At 36.4% G+C, this 12,152-nt stretch overlaps 1 protein-coding gene across 4 annotated transcripts in view; it reads left to right on the top strand.

Moving 5' to 3' along the window:
- The window catches only part of TPCN2 (two pore segment channel 2), a 31,896-nt gene that overhangs the window by 7,450 nt on the left and 12,294 nt on the right, over positions 1–12,152 (top strand). For 3 of the 4 annotated variants that reach the window (XM_062576450.1, XM_062576453.1, XM_062576452.1), the window contains exons 7-16: positions 317–389; positions 3,454–3,553; positions 3,866–3,931; positions 4,623–4,687; positions 7,983–8,080; positions 8,450–8,531; positions 10,253–10,339; positions 11,308–11,427; positions 11,839–11,898; positions 11,991–12,119. In XM_062576450.1, coding sequence (XP_062432434.1) covers positions 317–389; positions 3,454–3,553; positions 3,866–3,931; positions 4,623–4,687; positions 7,983–8,080; positions 8,450–8,531; positions 10,253–10,339; positions 11,308–11,427; positions 11,839–11,898; positions 11,991–12,119 — 880 coding nt within the window. The remainder of the gene's footprint in view (positions 1–316; positions 390–3,453; positions 3,554–3,865; positions 3,932–4,622; positions 4,688–7,982; positions 8,081–8,449; positions 8,532–10,252; positions 10,340–11,307; positions 11,428–11,838; positions 11,899–11,990; positions 12,120–12,152) is intronic. The other variant, XM_062576451.1, reaches the window with a different exon arrangement.

Raw genomic sequence — 12,152 nt, 5'->3', positions numbered from 1 at the left:
TGAAACTTTTATCCTTACCTGTTACATTTTTAACCAAGTCCCAGGAGAAACACAGGTGTGTGCAAGCTGAGATGTTGTATCTTAATCCAAGACATAAATTTGGTCCTAGCTTTAGAAAAGCAGATGCTGGAATCTCATTGACCTCACAACCAAAGGGGGTTAGGTTGGGTTTTTCCTATTTCTTTTTTTTTTCCATGAATCAAGACTTAAATGATGTTCTGTTATCTTCATTTAGTTTTTTAGCCTTTTGTATATGATATCCTTGGTGCGTTTAGCAAAAGAGCTAATATTAATGCATATGTTTTCTTTCTGATAGTGTTGTTCTGCTACTAGCTGTTCATCTGTCTCTCTTTACCATGTTTGCCATGCTGCTGTTTGCTCGGACAAAGGTAACCAATTATATTTATGCTGTGGTACTGCTCAGTGTTTTTTTTTTTTTTCTTATGTAACTGCTGCATGTGTGGTTTTCTAATCAGACTGATGAAACTTGTTTTCCCTGAAAAGGTCATGTTACTTCATCAGACTTATTGGGATCAGTTTGAAGTGTGTTTATAGAGTTTTAAAGTGCACATATTACCAACACATAGTGCTGTTGTGAAGGTGTGTGTTAGAAGGCTCCTCAAAATAGTGTTATAATCTGTTCATCCTTTAGCTAACAATGTTTTCCAGACTGCACTTTGTTTCTAAAGTGGCAACACTCCAATACTGAGCCATTTATGAGTGCTCTAAGCAGCAGAGCTAGACTAGTTATAAAATAATGTGGCACAGCTTACAGCAAGAGTAAAAAAGATCAGTTATAGAATAGGAAGTGTTGCCACTTTAGAAACAAAGTGCTCTCATAGATGGCTCAGTGCTAAAGTCTTGACAGCATTCTTATTTGCTTTTGTTGGTGGTCCCTGGTATTGTTGCTATTGATGTTATTCTTAAAGTTCAAAGTTCGAAATCTGCTTGTGGCAGAGGCTGCCTTAGACAAGATTCTTCCAGTTACTTTTTGTGCTTCTGTTGAAATCTCCCATGCTGTTCTGTCCAAGAATTTTAATGTTGCTTTTTTTATTATATCACTCTTTTCTTTTTCTCTCTCCATATCTAATTTCTTGCTTATTTGATTTCTTCTATGTTTCTGTAGTCTCCAAATACTTGTTTTCCTGGCCATGCCTTGCTAATTTTTCGCTTGCATTGCCCTGATCTTTTGACTTCTGATTTCTTTTTCTTCCTCTGAATCTTTTTTTCCTGTTCCCCAAAAAGCAGTTTTGAAATTTTATGGTTAAAATGATTTTTGTGTTCCAGAGCTTTGGTATATCCCCATTCCTGTAAATTTTATGAATTATCTTGTTGTATCAGACTGAAATATTTTGTCCTTACTTTTAAAGCCCTCTATAAACATACTCTTATGATCACCCAGATTCTGTTGCATACTTCTCCCAGTAATATTATTCTTAATCTCAGTTTTATTTCTTCATTCTGATGCAATTTGCACTTAGACTATCTCTATGCTGTTTCTTATGATCAGCAAATTCTTCAAATTCCAATGTTACAGAATTTCTGGAAATATAAGCAGAGATTTTTACCTTCCTCGCATTTTTTCTCTGTTTACTTGCATGCTGCTGTATTTTTGAGTTATCTTTGTATGTCATATCTTATTTTAATTCTGTTCCCATCTGCTGAGAAAGTTTATATTTTTGTATACCTGAACTACATGAATGTTGTATGGACTTAGGTGAAAACTAACAAATTGTAGATAGGTGGGTTTTTTTTTTTCTTTCTTTAGTTCTCTAGCTTAATACCCATATGAACCACTTGTGTGGTATTTAACAAGGCAAAATGCTTAAAGAATGTTTAAAAAATATATTTAATAACAAAATTCATGCCTCTGGATTTTGCAGTCTTATGTATGTTCTCTAAAGCTACATTTTTCCCAGTCTCCTAAGCAGATTCAAGGAATATTTATTCTGTACTACATGAATCATGTTTGTATTTTCAGTCTGTATTTTTAACTGTCTCTACTTGAATTTGGGGGAAAAAAGTGCTGCTGATTCAAGATCTGCTTCACAGTGTGCTTTTGTTGAAAATTTTGATGCCATCAAAGTTGTAGCCAAGTGGCTGATGTTTGTATTGAGTCACAAAATAATTTTAATAATTGTAGTTAACAAAGTACTTGGAAGTATTTTTATATGCTGTAGAACCTTTCTGGTTTTTTTCCCCCCCCCCCCCCCACAAGGTGCTTAAACTATATGTAATGTTTGAGTTGATATTGTATGTGGCATTTTGAATCTTCATTCTTTTAATGCATTTTTTCAGAATGGAACAGTTGCATGTTTTCTATCTGCTCTCTAATTTCGGTCATATGTACTAACGGTAACCATAGCACACTGCTTTATACTGTTTGATCTCAGCTAAGGTACAGTAAAGCATCTTTGCGCTCATACTTTAAGCACCTCTTCACCTACTTTACTGAAGAGAGACCTAAAATTTTTCTGGCTGTGCTCTGTGCAATCTTGAGCTTACTGTAATTCAAAACAAAGCCCCCAGTCCATACATAAATGACCGGAAAATGGAGAACATGTCTGTTCCAAATAGCGTGAGTAGCTTTTGTGTAAATAACTCATTTGGAGTGTATCAGAGGTTTTCTGTTCAGAGCTTGAAGGGGAAGTGAAGGAGACATGACCCATGCAGTGAGTGTACTAATGAAGCTGTAGGTGTCTGAGAGCAGCTCGTGAGCTGTGTTGAATCTCTCACAGCACAGTAGTTACTAAGGCAGTTCTTTGTTACTGTGAAGGCTGAGGAGTCACCCAGTTGTCACCATCCATGTTTTGTTTCTGTTCTTCAGTATAGACAAAATCTATTTTAATTTTGTCCTCAAATTATGTTATAGCTTTGGACAAGTCCTAGAGAGCAGCACGATTTAGGGTTATGTATAGTTTTCCTTCCACACTGGAGTGTAGTGTGGTATATCTGGGATAAAAGTTTGCAGCTTTATAATGTGAGTTGGGACCAAAGATAGTATTAGTCTATGTTTAGGGTCTCTTATGTTTACAATTTCTGTCACGAGTAGGGGGTCCTTCCAGCTCCAGTACCACAACATTTCTTGCAGGCTAGGAGATGATGCTTTTTCTATTGATGGAGGGTGACTTTTGGTTCCTGTACTGTTTATCTGTGACTTTATTTCCTTCCTGGGTCTGAGGCATAGCTAGACTTCATTTCTAATTTGAATCTGTCTTAGCTTAGAACCATGTCTGTCTTAGCTTGCTGTTCTTCCTTATGTTTTAATGATTGCTAATAAGTGAGGTGATTACACTTCATTCCTACTCATTGCCTGAGTTTTGTGCTTGTCTCATGCTTCTTGCATGTATTAGATCTGTGTATAAGGAACTCATTTTTAACCAGTTCCTTGGTAAGACAGTCTTAGTGATTCTTCAGTGTTGTTCTGATAAAGATGAACATCTCTTTGACTAGGATGGCCAGCAGGATAAGGAATGGGTGGGGTATTTTCGGAATTTGCCAGATTCACTGACTTCACTGCTGGTGCTGCTAACTACTGCAAATAATCCTGATGGTGAGCAATCTGTTTCAGAAATAACTCCTGTCTCTATTTTCTATGAATAGTAGAATAAGATCTCTCCAGACTACTGTAATTGATCTTTTAGCTGATAGCTATTTTCATTGCTAGAGGAAGGTTCTGCAAAGATATTTTATGCCATTAAGTAACTTGTAAGATTTTTCTTTCCTTTAGTATAATTTTCGTATACAGCTCTGAAGTGGAGCTATGTGAGAGGTGTTACTCATTTCTAAAAATGGATAGAGATCTCCTGTTTTTTCCTCTTAAGCACAAAAATTTTTAATTTTCCCTTTTTTGAATTTGATACAGTGATGATTCCTGCATATTCTAAGAATCGAGCCTATTCAATCTTCTTTATACTCTTCACTGTGTTAGGTAAGTCACTTCTTGTCTTAATTGTCAGTAATTTAAAGGTACTGTAACTTTATGGTACTGGGTCATATCACCTAAAGAGTATTTTATTTTTCTAGAAACATTTCTTCACAAAGTTATTCTTCTTTGTTTCTTCTAATTACCACATAGTGTCTGCAGAGTAATTGTCATGGAAGGTGCTTGTTAATGGTGAAATTTGTTTTTTTCTTCAATAAAATAATCATTCCAGGGTAACAGATACACAGCAGTATATTATAACATAATTTTTGGAAATCAAACTCAGGAAACCTAATCGTTTTGAACTATAAGGGCCGATAAACACTAAAATGTCTTTTCAGCTCTTAGGATGGAAAATTTTGGTAAGTTTAGCAATCTTCATTAATTTCTGTATTCAACACAACCATCTTTGGAAAAAAATGATAGTTGCTTTTGTAGTTTAGGTCATTGTTTGGGGAAATAGGCTGATTTTTTTTCAGATCAGTGTGACTTTTCTGTGGTAACCGTGAAACCTTTCCAATATTGTTTTGAGAGAGAAAAGTTAGAATCCAGGTTTGGTACTTTCCATAATGTGGAAATGTTTAGATTTAAATAATCAGTGTCCTAAAATGAGAAAAATATGATAAATGTTTTGAGAAACAAAAATGTATTTCAGTATTTTTCACTGTCTTCATTTATTTTTTTTTTTTTCCAAAAGGCAACTTGTTTCTGATGAACTTATTGACAGCAATAATATATAACCAGTTTCGAGGATATCTTCTGGTGAGTAAAATGTCCCCAATTTGTGTTTCCTATCATAACCTTTAAACCACAGAGTTTAAACTGTATAATAAGCAGTGTGTCCATTCTTGTTTTAGTCTCTTAAAACCATATCAGTAAGTTCTTTAGACTGATGTAGATTTCTTTTCCGATATGCTATTGTAGCTTGTTCACTTTCCCTAAGAAAACTACCTATTTGTACCCTTGCCTCTGTGCTGAGGATGTACGACTTTGACCAATTTAGTAAAAATAATGAAGCTCTTACTACAAACTGTGTGTGAACAAGGACTACAAGTAATTTAAGCTTGTTCTGTATGTGGAGAACCTGTTGTACTATTTTAGTAGCTATTGTTCCAAATTACAGCACTTAAAATTTCTCTGAGCAGTATGAGAAGATTAAAAAAAAAAAAAAAAAAAAAAAAAAAAAAATTGTGACTGAAACACCTCTCCCATGTTTTGTCATTTTACTGGGGTGGCAGGCATGATGACAGATGACAGTGTGATTAGGGCAGTCTGCCTGTCTGGAAGATAGATTTGAGTCTTGCATTTGGTTTTACTGGAAGTAGTTACCTATAAACCGTCTGTATGTGGGTACCTGGCCTTTTGAACTGGGATTTCAGAGGAAAACTAGCACAATGATGGTCTGTTCCTTGTGTCCCTATGCAGGCCTAGATCTTTATGGGGTACTTGACGTAATTTGTAATTAGTTTGAAACAGCTGATTTGCTTCAAGACTTAGATTTTTTGGAAGTGCTTAGGCAGAAGATAATAAGGAACTATAAATCTCTTTTGTTGCTTAATCTTTCTTCCCCTATTTTTTTTCCTGTGCTTTGATATAAAGATGAATTGCTGCCTGGTATAGTAATTTTTCTTGTTAATATTAATTTTCAAACATTTTCAAATAAAAGGAAACTGTGCTTACTCTCCATGTGATGCTAGAGTCATTGGTGTAATGCTTCTGGAAGATGCCTGATCATGTGTGATTCATTCATTTTTGGGGAGTGTCAGTTGCATGTGTGGTGTAAAGACTCTCTCTCTCTCTCTCTCTCTCTCTCTCTCTCTCTCTCTCTCTCTCTCTCTCTCTCTCTCTCTCTCTCTTAACCCAATATATCTATATTGGAGAAGTGATGGCTGAGGAAGTAAGTGTACTTTGCAAACTGTGCAAATGAAGGTGAAATCTGTGGTGACAATTAGTTTCTTGGTCTTGAACTCATTACTACAAGATTTCGTACTCCTTTACTGACAATATATGTTGTAGGCTTTGAATTACTTACACTAGTTTGTTTAGTCTTCACAATGTAAAAAATGTAATCTGAATTTACTTTGGGTGGGAAAGGGTGTAAGTGCTTTTGTTTTCTGGATGAGATGATGCAGTTGAGCAGTCTGAGAGGACTTGTTGTGAAATGAGGCAAAAGTATTCTAAGAAACAGGGACAACTAATTCAAATGAAAGTTCATTTCAGTTAGTTCCAATTAAAAAGGTTCTCCAAGAAGATAAAATTTGTGAATTCCCACTCCTATACCAAAAAGTAGTAACTAACTGGATGGAGGATTAGGAGCCTGCATGGTGCAGCTGAAGATCTCCAAAGCTGGATTTATCATTAGATATCACTAGCGAATAGAAAACAGGCGAGTGCATCACAGTTCAGTGGATAAAACACACCAGTTAGGATAATTGACTGTTGTCCCGCCGACTGATGGCTGCCTGACCAGCATTCAGCTATATACCAGCACTGTGACAAGCATTTTAGTACCTACCCTAATATTCTGTTAATCTCCTGCTCTTCAGAACAGGCTGAGCTGTGATCTTGCTGAAGTGCCATCTTCTAACTTTTTTTTTTTTTTTTAATTGAGTTTTCTAGCTTTTTCGAGTTGGAGTTTCTCTTGAGTCTTTGAGTTAGTGCAATTTTTCAACAGGTTTGCTTCCACCTGTTTGTTTATTCAATTTCTTCCTGTATAGTTTATGTAGTTTCACAGCTCAGCAGCAATATTTTTCATAAGACTGAGTCAAAGTATTGGCTGTCCTGTGCAAAATCAGACGTTGTGTCAGGCAACTAAACCCCTAGGCTGCAGATTTTGCTTTCTTCCTTTTGTACCAATATGGTAATGGTATCTGTAGCTTAGAATGAACAGCAGTACCCCAGTGAGTTCATTCTACCTGTTTTTCTCTCATGTCCTTTATTTCCCTTTGTTAAATTTTTGAAGAAAGTTAGATATAATTACCCCTGTGTGCCATTTATACATAGTTCTGTAGAATTCCATCAGTCCTTTAGAGCAGTGAACATGGGAGAGAGAAGCTGTGACCAGGGCTTGGGAGAAAGTGAAGGGGAAACTGCTCCAGTAAAGGTCAGGGAAGGGGTGAGGTCTGTTGGACAGTAAAGCCTTAGGCAGTGTTAAATGGGAGGAATAGCCTGCGCCCTTTTGTGAGAGAGGGGCATTTAAATATGCAAAGAAGAACGTATTTTGCTTTCTTCCTGTCCATTCTTTCTCTTCCTTTTCCTTATGTGAGAGTATGCCACAATCTGACTCCCAGGAAGGGAGGTAGCTGAGAGGCATACTGAAAGTGATTGCTCTGAAAAATTCAAGTACAAAAAAAAAAAAAAAAAAGGTGGATCTGACCTTTGTATTTTGTTAGCATCACAAGCTGTTTAACTCTTGTCTATTTGTAATGATATACATTTGCTTCTGAACATTCAAACTTTGCTGATGCCATTGTCCTGAAAGTATGCCTGCACAGGCATACAATTACCATGACCCTGGTGTTTACTCAAGCTCCCTTGCCGGCTTGCTTGCTCTCTTCCTTCCTTCTATTTATGCAGAGTTCTTGGAAGGAGCTGAGGGTTAGCAACTCTTACTTGGATCTCTAATCACAGCTCTGCGGGGATGACAGAGAATCAGCTTATCAGCTGACCAGAGGTCTTAATTCTGCAGGGGAAGAGAGGAAGCCCTGTTCTTCCCCAAGTCCTTCTGGTAGGAATGGGCCTCTCTGATTTCAGGATTTGATGTTTTAGTGGAATTTCTTTAAAATGTAGAGTGCCTATCTGATGGGATACAGTATCTGGGCAACTAAATGTAGTGTCTAATGATGGGGATTTTGGAAGAGGGAGAAGGAAAGCAGTATCTTGCTTTCCTGAAAAAAATTATTTGTATTTGTACAGATAGGGCCCATTCTGAGGCTTGCAATAGGTTTTATCTGAGGACTGGGTAAATAATTTAGAGAGGTCTTTTCATTCATCTCATCTAGTTGGATTTCTTTTAAGTTGTGTAAGTTCATTCTTTTTTGGTGTTTCTACTGTGCAGAAATCGGTTCAGTCCTCCCTCTTCAGGAGACGACTAGGAATCCGGGCTGCATTTGAAGTACTTTGTTCGCTGAAAGAGACTGCTGCTAAGGCACAAGAGTAAGTGAGGATGTTACAACCGTAGCTAAGTTTCTTGGTCCTCTTGTTTAATATATTTGACAAGGATACTGAAATGGGGAAATGACAGTTTGTTGCCTACCTTTCTTTTCTTTTTTTCTTCTTTCACGGTGCTTGTAACATGCTTTTGAAATTCTCTTTGGGACTTTTATGGGGTCTATTTTGTGTTTATTTCTACTTCTAATTTTATTTTATCTGCTTTTTTTGGAATGGGGAGAAAGGGAAGAAAGGTGAGATTTGCATTTGGAGCAGCCTTTTTTTTTTCTTTCTTTCTTTTTTCCTTTTTTTTTTGGTCATCAAGACAGTTGCTACTCTGGGGTATCTAAGCCAATCGTGTTTTCTTTTAAATAGGTTGTATGTTAGTACTGGGGACTTATTTCAAGTGCTGCAGAATGTTGAAATGGATTCTCGTTGCAAGCAAGCCATCATGAGAGTAAGAACTGAATTTTCTTAATGTTTACATTGGTGACTCTCAAACCTTCTGGTGCAACAGCTGTGGAGACTGAAGTGCCCTTAATTACAGCATAGATATAAGCATTGTAGCTTTCAGCTCAAGCTTCCTCATGCTGCTTCATTTAAGAGTGTGAATGGAGGCTCAGCTCAGTGTCCATTTAAGTTTTGGTCTTGGAAACAAGCTGTCTCTAGTCCACTATCCAAATGGCTTTGAACTGCAAACTACTTTTGCTTAAAGACTAATGCACAGTCGTCTCTGTTGGAAAGCAGGATTGAGAGATAATGACTGTTTGTTTGTTAAACGCTTCTGTTTGCTACTGACAAGAGATGATTTATGAGTCAAGTGATAGGGATAAAAGGAGGTTCCTTGGTAGCAACAGTCTATTTTGGTTTATCCAGTCTTGTCATTAAACTCATTGAATTGGATCAGTGTTCTGAACAGTTTTTCAAAACTGTCCTGATTTTACCATGAAAAGAGAAGCTGTTTAAAAGTGCAGTGATTTAGACTAATAACTAGACCATTTGAACTTGTGGCTCTCAAATCTTCTCAGAGGCCAAACGTTAATCTTTATAATTGCTGCTTCTTCAGCTGTGGTGATGCAGAAGACATTCCCCTGTAGAGAAGTGAAAGATAATGAAAAGACTTCTATTTTGCAGAGCCAAATTTTTCATTTGCTGTACTTTCTATCTAGAAATAACACACCTCTCACTGGTCTATAGCTGCTTTCTCCAGGAGCTCCCTTCTACCATTTGAAAATGACTTTTTTTTCATTTGATTCAGCTGTGTTCTTCCCTTTAGTATTAAGACTTTTGTCAGGCTACAGGAAGAGTGCTTTTGTTTTGAGTTAAGACTTTTCTAATGCTTCAATTCATACCACAGTTTTCAGAGATTAAAGAAATTAGTTATCCCTAATAAGAGATATGAGATGCAGAGATTCTTGATTTCCTTCTGAAAAGTTGTTATCCAAAAGTAACATTGCTTTTTAAGAACACGATTTCAGTAGCTTTTCCTTGCAGCAGCTTTTGGAAATGTATATTGTATGAACTTCTGCCCAAAGGTAATGCTAGTTTAAAGCTCATAGTCACAGAATGCCAGCAGCTGGCAGACTCCAGTGTGAAGATTGGAAGTGGAATGAAGATGTATGTGTGACATATATGTTGTCCATTATTGTCTGTGACAGGGGTTGTGTAAACAAAGTTACCTGAAGATAAACACCCTGCTCTGTAGTAATGCCAAGTTGTCCACTGGATTGTTTAGATATTTAAATACAGTACATGTACTGTACTTGCAGTTAGTATTTATCATGGCTGATCTCTAGTAGTATGCTATGAAAATGTCGTCTTCATATTACAATCAGTAAAATATTTTAATCCTATCAGATAATAATGTCTCTAGAACAGTGGGTCATAACATACAATTGGCAATACTAGATGAGACTAAAATTAGACACTTAGAGTGTACTAAGAGTATGCTCCTTCTTAAAAGGCATGTGATCCAAGAGAGGGAAAATTGAAAGGGCAAGACAAATCCTACAGTCATGTGGCATGTTACTGATGAAGCCAAGCTGAAGCTTGCTTTAATACTTTTTGAAGTAGATTGTATTACATTCCCCATTTTTTTAAAAGATAGTCTGAGGTTATTAGCACTGTCTGCAAATATATCTAACGCAGATGTTGATCTAAATCTTCTTTCATGTGAAGTCACTTAAAACATGCTCCTGTGATCAACTGTCAGTTGCCCAGTTTCAGAAGCTCTTTGAAGAACTAGACAAGGATGCTATTAAACAAGTATGTATCTGACAATTATTCATGGAGTACCATAAGTTTTTGAACAAAAATAAGTTATAGTATGATACTATAGAGGCATGAAATTAAACGATTTACAATTTTTTTTAACAGAAGATATGATAGATTGTCATTGATTTTAAACTGTTCATGAATTGCTCATACAGTCACTGATGGCATTGCCTTTGGGGCTTTTATTGAGTTAGTTTGGAAATGCCAGGTAATGCTAAATGTGCAAAATGCATAATTGTTCTTTCTTTCAGCATTTCTAAATTACTTGGCTAGACAAAATAAGTAAGTATTGTGAGTGTATTTTTGGCCTTTTTATTTTATCTAATAGGAATATTAGTTACAAGAAAGGAAGATGATTTAGGCTTGCAACATACAATTTCTGGAAAGTGTTGTAGACAAATAACATGAAGTATGTTTGTAGGAAATTGTTTTCCAATGAATTGTGACACATTTGCTGTCTTGCCATGACAGTCCTATATTAAATACAGGCAATGCATTTCCCCTCATAAATGTGAAACCCTAATTGCTTACTCGAAGGTGGGCAGGAAACGGTCTTCTCAACTTCCAAGGCATTTTGCAAGGGTTTGGAAGTAGTTTACCACATTGGAATGGAACTAAGACTTTTGAATCTCTTAAGGAAGATAAATATGGGGAAGAGATGTGTAAAATTGGTTGGTTTACCCGCTTGGGGCGTGGGAGAAGTTGAGTTGCTGCACTTTTTGGATATTATCTTGTGTTTTGCCAATATCACCAACCTATTTGCTATTCAATAATGATGAGCTTTGGCTAGTGATAGGCAAATCTAGAGAGCACCTACCTATGTTGTGAAACTTAGTGTGTGGCCTTGAAGTTTTGTTTTAAACAGCCCTATTTCTTTATTCTGAAATTGTGTTTTTCCTGCATCATTATTGAAGTACTTGTGCTTAATAACTCAGCAAACCTTTTGTACTCTGTTTCAGCACCCTCCTAGTCCAGAGTACCGATCACATTTTATGCAGAAAATGCAATTTGTCTTTGGTCATCCTTATTTTGGCTACTTGGGGAATGTTGTAGCCCTTGCAAACATTATTTCTATCTGTGTAAGTAAAGGATTTATGTATATGATGACTGTTTGTTTGTTAAACACTTCCGTTTGCTACTGACAAGAGATGATTTATGAGTCAAGTGATAGGGATAAAAGGAGGTTCCTTGGTAGCAACATACCAAGCAAATCTATATTTTTCCACGCCCTGTGAATTTCAGTTCTGTTTTTGTTCTTTAGTCTCCGTTCTGAAAACCACTTTTTGCTACAGATGTCCAAGTTTAGCATACTTTAATCATGCAAAATCTTAAGAGAGTATCTACAGCTAAGGAATATATTCTGAGCTACTTAAGGTCTGTGCGAATATAATAGTGTAATAGTATAACAGGTTGTCTTACTCTTGTGCTTAAAAATCTATTTTGTGCAACAGCAAAACACCAAGTTCATAAAAAATTTCTTGTTGTTTAAGGTGGTTTTGGTGATGGATGCAGATAAACAGTCTTCTGAAAGAGATGACTTCTTCTTGGGGGTAAGGTGCATTCCTATTTCTATGGTTATTGCTGTTCCCTGAGGTGTTTGTTTAATTCTACTTTTATTTATTTATTTATTTTTAATGTAAAGGCTATCAACTGTTTCTTCATCTTGTGCTATCTGCTGGAAATGTTGCTGAAAATCTTCGCAATGGGGTTAAAAAGATACTTATCTTACCCAAGCAATAGATTTGATGGCCTGCTGACTGTAATTCTCCTGGTAAGTTTCTGTGTTCCTGGATTTGGTATCTAG

The sequence above is a fragment of the Rhea pennata genome, chromosome 5 (genome assembly GCF_028389875.1).
Source record: "Rhea pennata isolate bPtePen1 chromosome 5, bPtePen1.pri, whole genome shotgun sequence".
Lineage (NCBI taxonomy): Eukaryota > Metazoa > Chordata > Aves > Rheiformes > Rheidae > Rhea > Rhea pennata.
The sequence above is the reverse complement of the archived record's forward strand: the minus strand, read 5'-3'. Positions and strand labels throughout refer to the sequence as shown.